Raw genomic sequence first — 12,651 nt, 5'->3', positions numbered from 1 at the left:
TTTTTATGTAAAAATATTATTTAGAAATTATATTTATACCCCTTACTAACTAACGATTTAAACAATAGTGTAAGAGTTGTTTAATTTTATTTTATTTTTTGTGAAAAATTTCACTCAAATCCACTCTTAGAAGAGTGAAATTAAATTCACATAAATCCCTATTACAATTTTTTAACAAATTCACTTAAATAATCTCCTTTAAACACACATTTTATTTAATTCTTTGATAATTTTTTTTTCATTCCCTGCTAAATCAGGAACGAAATACACATAACCATGGACCATGGTATTGATTTTCCTTTTTGTTTCAGACACACGAGACGGGAATATCATGAAATGGAAATCACGAAGGCCCAAGTCCAAGGAGAAACAAAAGACTAATAACAGATATAAGACCAGAGGCATAATGGGCCGGGCCCAACGATTTAACTTAGGGTTTTGAACATTATAAATACCCAAATGTCAAAGGAAAAAACCTAGGGTTTTTGTCTCTGCGATTGGAGTAGCTGCTTCTACCTCGCACCCTCTGTGCCGCACCCACCAACACCACCAAGTTCGTTCTCTTCCATTTTCTTCTGTTACTCTCTCTCTCTCTCTCTCTCTCTCTCTCTCTCTCTGCGTCTGTAATTGTATTCAATTGCTTATGTAGCCATGGCTGACATCGTTCAAGAAGCTCCTGCCATCGTTCCAGATCCCACCCAAATCGACGTCAAGCTCTTCAACCGTTGGAGCTTCGACGATGTTCAGGTCCTTCTCTTTCACTTTCCCTTTTTATTCACTTTGCATCGTGTTGAGCCAAAAAAATGCAGCAAATTCGAGATTAGTTGTAACCTGAAATTATTGTTTTTATTATTTTGAATAGTTGCGTTTTCTGCAGTAATGTTATTTTTGTTAGGTTAATGGCCTTTTTCTGGTTGATTATTAATATATATTGTATAATTTTAATTAATTAGGTTAATGATATTTCTCTGGCTGATTATATTGGAGTGGTGGCGTCCAAGCATGCTACGTATGTTCCTCACACTGCTGGAAGGTACTCAGTGAAGCGGTTCAGGAAAGCTCAGTGCCCCATTGTTGAGAGGCTTACAAACTCTCTCATGATGCACGGAAGGAACAACGGAAAGAAGCTCATGGCTGTCAGGATTATCAAGCATGCCATGGAGATCATTCATTTGCTCACTGACCAGAACCCAATTCAGGTCATCGTTGATGCCGTCATCAATAGGTATGAGCTAGTACTAGGATTTTATTAGATGACTTTGCCTTTGTTTTTTACATTGAGATTGCAATTCTGTTGTTGCTGTGTGAGATAATGCCGTATGCCTTTTAAAGCTTAATTAAAAATGAATGCCACTTGTTGGTTTCTATTATAGGAAGTGAAGCATGCTTGCCAACATTGAAATTTCAAGTTTGATATTGGGGAAATTGATTTTGGTCTCGTAGATTTGAATCAGTTTTGAAATCAAACTTATGTTGACAGCTACTAGTCTGTTTTGATTTGGAGGATGGGATGATGATTATTTTTTCCCTATTGGTTTGATTGCCGCCATGATGGCATTTTGTATTAGCTCTATCTGACCATTCTCCTTGTCTTCGGTGAATCTGTGCTCTTTTGTTTTGTAGTGTTGTTAGGTATGATTTGTTGCTCTGAGTTGATGCAGTATGCAATTTAAAACCCAATTAAAATTAAAGCCTCTTGTGGATTTCTATTATTGAAAGTTAAGCATGATTGCTAACATTGAAATTTCAAGTTCAATGTTGGGAAATTGTCTTTTGTCTCATAGTTTTGAATGAATTTTGATTTAAAATATGCTGACAGCTACTGTTTATCTTTAGTTGGAGGATGGAATGATGATTGTTGTTTCCTATTGGTTTGATTGTCACAATGATGGCATTTTGTATTCTCTATCTGGCCATTCTCCTTATCATCTGTGTTTGTTTGTTTTTCTCAATTGTATTTTAGTCTAGTTCATCAAATGTTTTGCTCTTGGAAAGAGAAACCTTTAGTTCAGGGTGATGCTATTGCCTGTAAATATTTGTTGGATTGTTTTGTTCCATACCTGAAGTGGTATGATGTAATTGTACAGCAAGGACAGGAAATCCAAGTTTGATGTCATAGCTACCCTGACTAGGGCTTAGATCAATGATTTTCAGGTTTGGAGAATGACATGATGATTAATTGTGTCCCTATTGGTTTGATTGCCTTGATGATGGCACTTATGTATTAGCTCTATCTGATCATTCTCCTTTATTAGTTGAATTAGAATTATGGTTGATTTATTTTCATGTAATAAAACATGTCATTTAGAATTATTGCTCATTTTACCTAAAGAACTATGTATGTTGTCCAATGAAATTATAAATACATGTTTCTTGTTTTGTTTTTTTTTGACTGGATGATGACTATGTATGATGGTTATTTTCCTTAATTTATTGTTTTACGAAACACTTGAAAGTGAAATCAAGCTTTTTGCTTTGTTAACCATTTTTGCAGTCTGCCCAGGCATTTTAATATGTGTTTACATGTTTACCTTTTTCATTGATTATTGCTTTACAAGTTCTTTGGGGAAAGGAAATTCAAGTTAGTTTGATATCTTAGCTACCTTAATTAGGACTTGGATCAATGGTAGTCAGAGATGGAGAATGACATGATGATTTATTATTTCCCTATTGGTTTGATTGCCTGAATGATGGCACTTATGTATTAGCTCTATCTGATCATTCTCCTTAATAAGTTGAAGTAGTTATATTTGGTTTACTTTCATGTATCCCTTTGAAAACAAATGATTCATCACTCTCGGCATACAGTTGCAAGTGGTTGTTTCTTAAATATGTTATGTTTGCTTTTCATTTTTTGATGTTATGATCATGTAGACAAAACAGACGTTGAATTGAAGTGTTTGATTCTTCACAACTAAATTGTGTAGACTGGACATAATTCACAAAATATGAAATAAATTTTTTTTTTTTATAATGGGAACTGATACAATTATTAGGGAAAAAGGTTTGAAATGTTGTATGCTCTCGTTTATGTGTGATGTCTTTTGAGTTGTTTCTGTAACTATTTAAAGATTAAGTTACTTTTATGTTTCCATATTCTATCTCTGACCTGATTGTATGTATATATTTTTGCATTTATTCAGTGGTCCCCGTGAAGATGCAACTAGAATTGGTTCTGCTGGAGTTGTGAGGAGACAGGCTGTGGATATCTCACCCCTCCGACGTGTTAATCAGGCTATCTATCTTCTAACAACCGGTGCTCGTGAAGCTGCTTTCAGGAATATCAAGACCATTGCTGAATGCTTGGCTGATGAGCTTATTAATGCAGCAAAGGGTTCATCCAACAGGTATACTTTTATAATCATATTTCATGTGTATACAAATTTATTTATGTAATTTTAGTCTTGAGTGTTTTGGTTTTGCTGAAAAATATTACTTAATTTCAGTTATGCCATCAAGAAAAAGGATGAGATTGAAAGAGTTGCCAAGGCTAATCGTTAAGCTGTCTGTAGAAGCAGTATTGGTGACCGGAAAGATTTTGTTTCTATCTTTGTACTTCATTTATTTAAATTTCGAATATTGTGTAATACTTTCAATGGCTTTAGTTAATTTTTAGTTTGCTTAAGGATTTACATGAACGATTTTGTTGCTTGGACGTAAATTTATATTCCAAGACCCCGAGTTTAGCACTATCCTGCTTCATAAATTGCTGTGATGATTCAACTGCTTATTCTGTCTTTTTTCTGTAATTGTGTTAGTTTAATCATAACATTGAAGTCTACCATGCTTTTGTTGGGGTTTACACTAAATCCTGTTACCTATCAACCGAAATTTAAGTTTATTTTATTAAGTTCATGATAAAATATAAGTTTCCAAGGTTTTGTGTAAGTAATTCATTAAATAAAAATGTGTAATTTGTTGTTTTTTAATAGAATGGCAGTTTATTGATATAGAAAGAAATGTTAGATGCTCTTGTATGTTATAAAAAATCTGGGTTACAAAGACCAAGATTGACGATCATGTATAATAATATTACGAGACAATCAACGTTGGTGAGGACGAAATTATAGAAGTGGGATGAAGGTTTTAAATCATTGCTAATGGGTTGAAAGATTTTTGATAACGATTTTCATTATAAGATTGTTAAAATGAACTACAGAAATTTTTTCGAAGTGTGGCTACCAAAAGCGATCTTGATCCAAGAATTTAATGATTTGAGTCCATAGGATGAACTCAAGTCTCATGTTCTCGGATAAAAATACTAGTCTTAAAAAGAAAAGTAAGACGGTTGTTTTAATTTCCAGGATTTTGAGTACCTAGGGTGAACTCTCAAGTTCTGCATTAGATATTCTCAATATTCTCTCTCATTTTGTATTCTTTGAAAATTTATTTCGTACACTGTCATTCCGATTTAACCAAAACTCTCATTCATTTCAGTCTACCCGTCTTTTATTTCTACATGTATACTTAATCTTTTAAATCGGATATTCCTTTCAACATATAATTTTTTTTAATCTGTATCTATACACATTTTTAAAGGAATTTCTCAAATAAACTCTAAATCTTAAACCCTACACACTCAAAACTAAACAATTAATAATGTTAGAGAAACTATATGTAATAAGTTTTCTCTAATATTCCCGAAGATTATTGAAATTCACAGATTTTAATGAATTTTACTAATAAATTAGAATAAAAATCCATTAAATGAGATGCACAATGTATTAAATTTATAATTTTTAATAATTTTGATAATAATAGTGTTATAAAGTGATGGTTGACATAGTGTTGCTAACATTCATTTGCAATTAAACATTAACAATTTTGAAAATACAAATACATAAAATATAAATTATACAATAGCTAGTAATTTACATTAACTTACGAAATTTTTTTTGATAGAGTATAGACACCATCTCAATATATTTATTTATTTGATTATTTACTTGACCCAAACTTGATTTGATTATGATTCGAAAAAGATGGGTCAGACCAATTAAATATTTTAAAATAATATATTAATATTAAAATTATATATAATTAACTTCTAAAATGAAAATAGTATTAAAATTAAATTAAAATATATTTCACTTTATTTCACTTAATAATTCATTTTCTACATGAAATTTCAATAAACTATTTTTAATATATATAAATCAAACTTATAAATTTTAAAAAAAATAAAAAATAATATGATACTTTGATATATAAATTTAAATTAATATGTAAAATATTTTTATGATTATTAATTGAAATTAATAAAACAAAATATTTAAAAATATTTTCTACCCATCCTTAAAACCTGAATGTGCGTAGTTCCTATGGGGCTGGGCTTGGTCAGTAAGATCGCTCGTAGTTCAGATCCGAACCCAACATATATCCAGTTGTAGCAACCCGGGTTCTAAGCAACACCGCTTACACCTACCACGTGTTCGAGTTTCTACTCTACTCCTCCCCACACCAGATTACTCCAATGGAGGAGCAACTCCAACCGAACCCTAACTCGGTTACCGGACTCACCGGTTCCTCGCCGCCGCTCCACCACGACGACGACGGCGAACCGGTTCTGAGCTCCCACACCCTCGCCGCGCTCAACGAGTTCCTCGCCGAGCAGCAACGCGACTCCGCCGCCGGAGATTCCGAGGTCTCGCTGGTGTCCGAGGATTGGAGGCTGAGCCAGTTCTGGTACAGCGCCGAAACTGCCACAACCGTCGCCCAAGAGGTTCTCACTCTCTGCGCCGCCGCCAACTCTCGCGTCGCCTGCATCGCCTGCCCTACGCTCTACGCTTATCTCAAGGTTCGTTCTCGTTTTCGTGTTGTTATGTTCTATCGCTTCTCTCTCTGTATGTGTGCCTTTTGGTTCAAGTGAGAGTGATTGGTGTTGGTTATTGGAAATAGTCAGAAGAACTCAAATGTGCAAAATTAATGCGTTTCTCCGAAGGTTGAAGGTTTTTGGGTTTGATCGTTGATGTAGAATATTAAGCCTTCTGTTATTTTGATGAAGAATTCCGCCTATAATAAGCATTCTGTTATTTTGATGGAGAAATGAAATTAACTTATTGCCGATATTTTTAATTTTTTAATCATTTTGATGTCTTTCTATTTCCTATTGCTGTATTAGTAAAATTCTCTTTTTCCTTTCTTCAATCTTCAGAACATGGATCCTGGTGTTTCTGTGCAACTTCTTGAGTATGACAAACGTTTTGAGCAATATGGAAGTGATTATACATTTTATGACTACAATCACCCTGAGGAGATACCATCGGAATTGAAGCATTCCTGCAGAGTTGTGGTTGCAGATCCTCCTTACTTGGTGAGAATTAATTGCTGGAATTTACTCTGTAAAACGTAATTTCGGGGCTTCTGTACCTTATACTTCCATTTCTGCCTATTGTTTGTGCACTCCACAGAAAACTATAAATAATTCGACTGGTGGAGGGTTAATTGATTGTGTCTTTTTCTCGTGAAAAATGATTTTTACACCTCTAGTGTGCTAGTTGTAATTTTTTTTGAACTATATAACTTAATTCAGTTAAACTCAGATGCTATCTAGTGTGCAGATTATAAAAGGGGCGTATATTTATATAGGAGTGTAGTAATTCCACTACTTTTTTTTATCGTTCTAATTTTAGTAGTGTAGATTCCAAGTCTTCTAAGATTATATTTATTATAAATCTATTGTGTTGGACTTCTCTTAAATAACAATTCCCTCCCCCCCTTGAGTACTTTTTTTTACATCTTCTGATTATAAGTAACGACAGGACTGTGATATGATTATATAGAGTTCATATTTTTGTTAAGTGTTTTAGGTTTCTGATAAAATTATAGTTTGTTTTGCTTTACACAGAATTATATGGCACATACCTTCACATATCTTTTCAATGTATACATAGGCTTCTTAATCTCGGTTTGTGTAATGTATCCTCACAGCTTCCAGCAATGAGTCACCTGTTTGCTTGTTATTATTTGTTACCAGAAAGGGGTACCCACGATGCAAGTGTAAAGAAAAATTCTAGTTTTAGACAATTTTTCCTTCTTTTTTTAATCTAAATTAAACAAGTTAGATTAATGTATAATTGGTGCGTTTGAGTAAGCTCTTATTATATGGATGCTTATGTCATGGATTTTAACGTGAATGCTGTTGAAATAAGGTAAGGAGTTTATTAGAGTCTTGATCCAGTTTCTTAAACCTGAATAATCAATACTTAGACGTTCTTCCAAATGCCTCCAACATCTTCAAATAGGACAATAGGAGTGAGTGTATTTGGGAGATAGAAAAGACGTAAAATGCGAGACCTATGTATGAGACTGGTAGTATAGATTATTTCCAATTTAAAAAATGACATGGCTGATGATCTTTTAACCTTGGTAGTAGAGCAAAGAGTGCTTGGAGAAAGTTGCTGAAACAATTCGTCTGCTCATACAACCTGGAGAGTCATTTTTGCTTCTACTCACAGGTAACAATGAATTTTTTCCTGTTGTGTTTGCGTCACTGCTCTCAAAATGACAATTTATTTTCAATATGATGAAATATCGAGATAATCAGTTTAAACTAGAATTACTAAGAAATAAAAGTGTATCCGTGGTTCGGTATTCTAATTGTTGTATTACAATTACATGTAGGTGATGTGCAGAAAGAAAGTGCAGCAGAGATCTTGGGCTTGCATCCTTGTCGTTTTAGGCCTCAGCACTCCAGCAAACTTGGAAACGAGTTTAGGCTGTTCTTAAACTATGACCCTGGTACAAGACTAGGAGGGTTGGAAAAATAGGTACTTTTTCTATGGTTGCCTTGCCTTTGATATCTCTAAATAGGTATATATGTAAATTGTGAAATATATTTCTTCCTATAGCTGCTCTCATACTAAACTTCATCTCATGCTCTCTCACATATGCTATGGAATGTGCATAGCAAAGTATGTCTATAGAATAAGTGCATGTTTGGATAACCGTTGCACCCGTTCTAAAAGTACTTTCTGGATGAATAGATACAAAGAGTATCTTGTTCCTAAAGTATTTTCAGTACTCAAGTATGTTATGTTCAGAACAATTATTCAACCATGCACTAAAGTGATGGTCGCTTCTGGATTTTCCAATTTGAAAATGATAGTTGGATGCTGGTCTATGATGTAGGTATATGAAGCTGCAGTTGCAGATTCGATTGACTTTGAGGTGATTGGATGTTGTCTGCCACTCCGAGGGCATTGAAGTTATTCAGTTTGAATTATAAGATTCCACAATTTCTGTATGATTAATATTATTCTCTTGGCAACAAGCGTGGTTTTGAATTTGCTGATCCGAGATATTGTCCGTTTGTCTCAATTTCTAGTAAGAGGCACAGTTTTGGGTCGTATTAGATTATTACGTGGAAATGAGTTTCAATGGACCTATCAAATTTCTCTTTCCTGATATTTGAAAGTTGTGGTAAATCTTTGACCCAACCAATTCAAGATTATTGTGAATTATAGCATGTACTACACAGGGCAATTTCGATGTGGAATCTTGTGGTTCAGCAAGGATTTTTTTTTTCTTTTCAACATGATCATCTTATTGACTTAATATACAATAATTTAACAGCAATTTGTCAACTGTTCATAATTGACTCTGTTTAACAAGACAAAATATTACTGGCGACAATATTGTTTTAACATGTCGGCAAGGAATATGCCATGCTTATTATCTATAGTTGAAATCAATCAATTTATGAATACGTATTTATGTAACCCTAAATTCCATTGACGAACATTTTATACAGAAATTTTACAATCTCGAATTAAACATGATTTTCATTCTTAATATTTATTTATTTTTATTCATAGCTATCATGTTCACAAATTAATTATTTGAATTTTAAAGTTAGAAATTTTCTTTGCACGTTGCATTTCAGTTATTTATACAGTAAATTAAACTCGATTGATAATGTAAAATTATCAACTAGTTATAGGGTGTCTTTGTAAAACTAGTTAGAAACTTATAAGTTTTAAGATAAGAGATAATCGGAAATTTTTATGTTATAAGCAAGAAAATGAGATGTTAAATTTTTTTTAAGTTAATTGATTAAAGTGAAAGTATTTAATAAGATTAACTAAAAAGTTAGTGATTAATGTAAAGTGATATTTATTTATTCGATAAGATATTAAGAGCGAGACATTAATATGTAGTTAGGAAAATTGGTTTATGTATTTAAAAAAATAAAAAAAAAGATTTTAAGTAAATTATTAAAAATAAAAAGAGAAAGAGAAAAAAAATTAAGAATTTATAAACTATAAGATACTTTAATTAATTTATGAAAATAAATTATAAACTTTTAAAATAAATTTTTATATCAAAAAAATTTATATTAATCAAATTAACTTATTCGCTATTCAGAATCCTTGTCGAACATGTTCATAATTCTCACAATTAATATATATATTTTTAATTATTTATTTTTAAAGTTAAATTATAAATAAATAATAGTGTTAAATTATTTATTGTTAGTGCATAATCTTGTTAATATCATTATAATCTTTTATACTAAAAAAATATTTTTAAATTCATTTTTATACAATCAATTTTTTTATCTATAAAAATTTACATTAACGACATAGTTTGAACAACCTTCTCGTACATACATCCTTGTCCCTATTATTAGTTTTTTTTTATATATTATTTTTAAGCTTTAGAAGCCTTTAGAAAAGCTCTTACAGAGCATTTACAATAAAATTTTGAACATACAAAATGTGAATAGATGAATGCATTACAGAATCACATTTAGCCAATAAATTAACATCTTATTTTCTTCACTAAACACATGAACCCAATGAATCCATCAATGTTGTTCACCGGTTGATAGCAAGGATGAGTTTTAATACACATACATTTATAACATCTATAATTTTATCTAAAAACTAAAAATAATATAAAAGAGAGAAAAATATAAGAAAACAATATTTGATAAAAAATTCTCAAATAATTTTTATAACATTACATCATTGTTCCATGCATCACTTGTCTTATTCTAATTTATTAGAAAAGACGTTAAAATACATAAATACGCACTTGATGAAAAGATGCGAGTACTTAAAACAGAAAAAAAGTGGCATTAATGCTTCTTATTGTGCTCTGGTTGCGGCGGTTTCACAATAAGGATTGGTACTCTCGCATGATGCGCACAATAGTCGCTCACACTTCCAAGAATTGTCCTGCCACCAAATGTATACTCAGAATCATCTATCATTGGATTGAAATAATGTAAAATAAGTAATATCAATTGTTGGAAATAAATAAATAAATAGTTCATATTTTAATCCATATATATATATATATAATACATTTCACAAGAGTGAAACAACTTATTAAATTGTAAAACAATTGATTAAGTCTATTTATTTTTACTAAATAAATTAGTAGTTAATTTTGACTTTATACAATGTCGTATTTTATTCTAATTTAAATTTTTTTATAAAAAAAATAATACTCTGTTATAAAATAAATGTTAATTTAAAATATTTAAACCCAATTTAAAAACAATAATAAATGTATTATTTTCATTCAATTTTATTAAAATAATATCACTTTTAAATAAATAAAAAAAAAATTTATATTAAAAATAGAGAACAACAATATTATATTAAAAATTAAGAACAACAGTTGATGACATTCCAAATAATAAAACCGTAGTGAATGACATTTTCTGTCCAAATGTTAAAAAGGGTATTCACAATTAATTTTCTCATTATTAATTGATATGATTTAACAATGATAAAGTGAATGTATAAATAATTAGACTTGAATGAGTGAAAAGGGAAATAGTTTATATACTTTAGAGACAGAAAATGTCATATATTAATTTGTAAGATTAACCTTTTGAGTACACCAAGGCCACGGCTACCCATGACTAGGAGACTAACTTGCATTTGCTCTGCTGCTTCACATATCATTTCCCTTGGGTCTCCACTAAGAATCACACTTTCTGCTTTCACCTGCATTTTCATTCATTTCTATTTTATTGTAACAATAATAATAAAAATAAAAATAAAAAAAACAAAAACAAAAACAAAAACAAAAACAAAAACAATAGTAATAATAATAATAATAATAAGAATAATAATAGTAATTAATATTAATGTGCATGCATATATAAGAGATTTTACCAACTTATCATGGCACATTTTCAAAGCCCTTGAGAGAATAGTTGTTGATCTTTCTTCTTGTGCTTTCTTCACAGAATCCACCACTACAGTTGTAGGATAAAAAGCTGTTCAAGGGGTGTATAGATAGATATATATAAGGATCATATTTAAGCAAAACATATTCGCAAAAGCTTTTAATTCTTGCATATATTAATTATGTTACCTAAGCTTTTAAATATGATTTTAATAAAATCAATTATTTCCAATTCTATAAAAATCCATAATTAATGCTTATTTCAAACAAAAGGGAATAATTAAACAAAATTAACTTCATATTTTAACCAACATTTTTCCATCAATTCGGACAAAAAAATCTTAATCAACTATAACCTTTTCTAATGTGTAGTCTTTCTTAAAATACATTTAATAAAAAATAGATGGAGCTATAATTTAAAAAATATTGTAGATATATATTGTTAAAAGGTATAGAGTATAACAATACATAACATATGTTATGCATATATAGTGAAACATATTGTATAGAGTATAACAATACATACCATATGTTATGTATATATAGTGAAACATATTGTATAGAGTATAACAATACATAACATATGTTATACATAACACATTGTATATGTATAGTGATACAACACACTTTTTTAAGGAGCATTCAAAATACATTAAGCCATGTTTTTTAATCTTTATTAATTACCACTTAATGTAAAGACATAAACTAAAATTAAAGGAAAAAAAATCATATGCAAAACAACAGAAGAATAATAATAATTCAAAAGATCATAATAGGAAAAAATATTTTAGAGGTAACCAAAAGTTATTTAAACCATATACTAGTAATAAATAAATAAATAAATAAATAAATAAATAAATAAATAAATAAATAAATAAATAAATAAATAAATAAATAAATAAATAAATAAATAAATAAATAAATAAATAAATAAATAAATAAATAAATAAATAAATAAATAAATATATGATGTAGAGGAGAGTGGGGAATGATATTAACCAGCTCCACCAGGTCCAACTGGGTACACATAGTTATGAACTTTGGGTTCAACATGAACAAGAAACATCATGCCCTCATTATCCGGTGTGGCATCTCCCACCGTAGCCATCGTGGTCAAGAGGTTATCAAGGGCCCACTTAAGCGCATAGAAGCTCCCATCGCTCTCATCTACGGCCACCATCACCTTCATCCCCATCCGACGTTCCCCTGCACCCGCGCGCACCTGATCACCGCCACCACTTTCATCCATGTCTGCTTTCTTATCAACTACATTTCAATTGTTATTATATAGCCTGCTACTTTGACGGTTTTGCCCCTCACTTTTCGGTTTTTTTGAGGGGTTTTCATGTCTTTTTGCGTGGAAAATGTTTGGGACTTGGCAGCACCAGAAGCCTTGTTTGCATGACTAGTGAATACGTGTAAACCTTGCACATGAATATTGCCGTTGCCTTCATGCACAAATATACAAATACGTGTGCGTTAAGCCAAAGAAATAATTAAATCATT

At 30.9% G+C, this 12,651-nt stretch overlaps 3 protein-coding genes and 4 non-coding genes across 8 annotated transcripts; 6 read left to right on the top strand and 1 right to left on the bottom strand.

Moving 5' to 3' along the window:
• The first annotated feature begins 408 nt into the window (after nucleotides 1-408).
• Nucleotides 409-3,692, top strand: LOC109818089 (small ribosomal subunit protein uS7). The gene is made up of 5 exons (XM_020383493.3): nucleotides 409-553; nucleotides 650-747; nucleotides 954-1,225; nucleotides 3,144-3,347; nucleotides 3,447-3,692. Exons 2-5 carry the CDS (start codon nucleotides 652-654, stop codon nucleotides 3,499-3,501), a joined length of 627 nt encoding a protein of 208 aa, XP_020239082.1. The 5' UTR covers nucleotides 409-553; nucleotides 650-651; the 3' UTR covers nucleotides 3,502-3,692.
• On the top strand, nucleotides 1,504-1,584 carry LOC114915787 (small nucleolar RNA Z102/R77). Its single transcript, XR_003803872.1, has one exon. It is a non-coding gene; the product is annotated as a small nucleolar RNA Z102/R77 (small nucleolar RNA).
• Nucleotides 1,842-1,919, top strand: LOC114915788 (small nucleolar RNA Z102/R77). Its single transcript, XR_003803873.1, has one exon. It is a non-coding gene; the product is annotated as a small nucleolar RNA Z102/R77 (small nucleolar RNA).
• LOC114915783 (small nucleolar RNA Z102/R77) lies at nucleotides 2,162-2,244 on the top strand. The gene has a single exon (XR_003803868.1). It is a non-coding gene; the product is annotated as a small nucleolar RNA Z102/R77 (small nucleolar RNA).
• LOC114915785 (small nucleolar RNA Z102/R77) lies at nucleotides 2,642-2,724 on the top strand. Its single transcript, XR_003803870.1, has one exon. It is a non-coding gene; the product is annotated as a small nucleolar RNA Z102/R77 (small nucleolar RNA).
• A 1,669-nt stretch (nucleotides 3,693-5,361) lies between the features above and the next one.
• Nucleotides 5,362-8,534, top strand: LOC109791809 (nucleic acid binding / methyltransferase). Its single transcript, XM_083059407.1, has 5 exons — nucleotides 5,362-5,797; nucleotides 6,155-6,313; nucleotides 7,376-7,457; nucleotides 7,624-7,769; nucleotides 8,131-8,534. The coding sequence occupies exons 1-4, from the start codon at nucleotides 5,474-5,476 to the stop codon at nucleotides 7,767-7,769; spliced, it is 711 nt and encodes a 236-aa protein (XP_082915533.1). The 5' UTR covers nucleotides 5,362-5,473; the 3' UTR covers nucleotides 8,131-8,534.
• Nucleotides 8,535-9,916: 1,382 nt separating this feature from the next.
• Nucleotides 9,917-12,416, bottom strand: LOC109794122 (Adenine nucleotide alpha hydrolases-like superfamily protein). Of its 2 annotated transcripts, none has more exons than XM_020353598.3 (4): nucleotides 12,145-12,416; nucleotides 11,133-11,236; nucleotides 10,843-10,961; nucleotides 9,917-10,181 (listed from the first exon to the last, which is right to left on the bottom strand). In XM_020353598.3, the coding sequence occupies exons 1-4, from the start codon at nucleotides 12,392-12,394 to the stop codon at nucleotides 10,082-10,084; spliced, it is 573 nt and encodes a 190-aa protein (XP_020209187.2). In that variant the 5' UTR covers nucleotides 12,395-12,416; the 3' UTR covers nucleotides 9,917-10,081. The 2 variants fall into 2 exon arrangements, with proteins under 2 accessions (XP_020209187.2, XP_020209192.2); XM_020353603.3 differs by having other exon boundaries at nucleotides 11,133-11,215.
• Between the last annotated feature and the right edge of the window lie 235 nt (nucleotides 12,417-12,651).

This window comes from Cajanus cajan, chromosome 7 (assembly GCF_000230855.2).
Source record: "Cajanus cajan strain Asha chromosome 7, NIPB_CcT2T_4, whole genome shotgun sequence".
Taxonomy (NCBI): Eukaryota; Viridiplantae; Streptophyta; class Magnoliopsida; order Fabales; family Fabaceae; genus Cajanus; species Cajanus cajan.
This window is presented reverse-complemented; position numbering and strand designations above follow the sequence as displayed.

Coding starts and splice junctions, on each gene's coding strand:
- LOC109818089 (XM_020383493.3), top strand. CDS start 652: ATGGCTGACATCGTTCAAGAAGCTCCTGCCATCGTTCCAGATCCCACC. Junction 1,226..3,143: donor GTTGATGCCGTCATCAATAG/GTATGAGCTAGT, acceptor GCATTTATTCAG/TGGTCCCCGTGAAGATGCAA. Junction 3,348..3,446: donor GCAAAGGGTTCATCCAACAG/GTATACTTTTAT, acceptor ACTTAATTTCAG/TTATGCCATCAAGAAAAAGG.
- LOC109791809 (XM_083059407.1), top strand. CDS start 5,474: ATGGAGGAGCAACTCCAACCGAACCCTAACTCGGTTACCGGACTCACC. Junction 6,314..7,375: donor TTGCAGATCCTCCTTACTTG/GTGAGAATTAAT, acceptor CCTTGGTAGTAG/AGCAAAGAGTGCTTGGAGAA. Junction 7,458..7,623: donor ATTTTTGCTTCTACTCACAG/GTAACAATGAAT, acceptor AATTACATGTAG/GTGATGTGCAGAAAGAAAGT.
- LOC109794122 (XM_020353598.3), bottom strand. CDS start 12,394: ATGGATGAAAGTGGTGGCGGTGATCAGGTGCGCGCGGGTGCAGGGGAA. Junction 11,237..12,144: donor AGTTGGACCTGGTGGAGCTG/GTTAATATCATT, acceptor CCCCTTGAACAG/CTTTTTATCCTACAACTGTA. Junction 10,182..10,842: donor GGCCTTGGTGTACTCAAAAG/GTTAATCTTACA, acceptor ATTTGGTGGCAG/GACAATTCTTGGAAGTGTGA.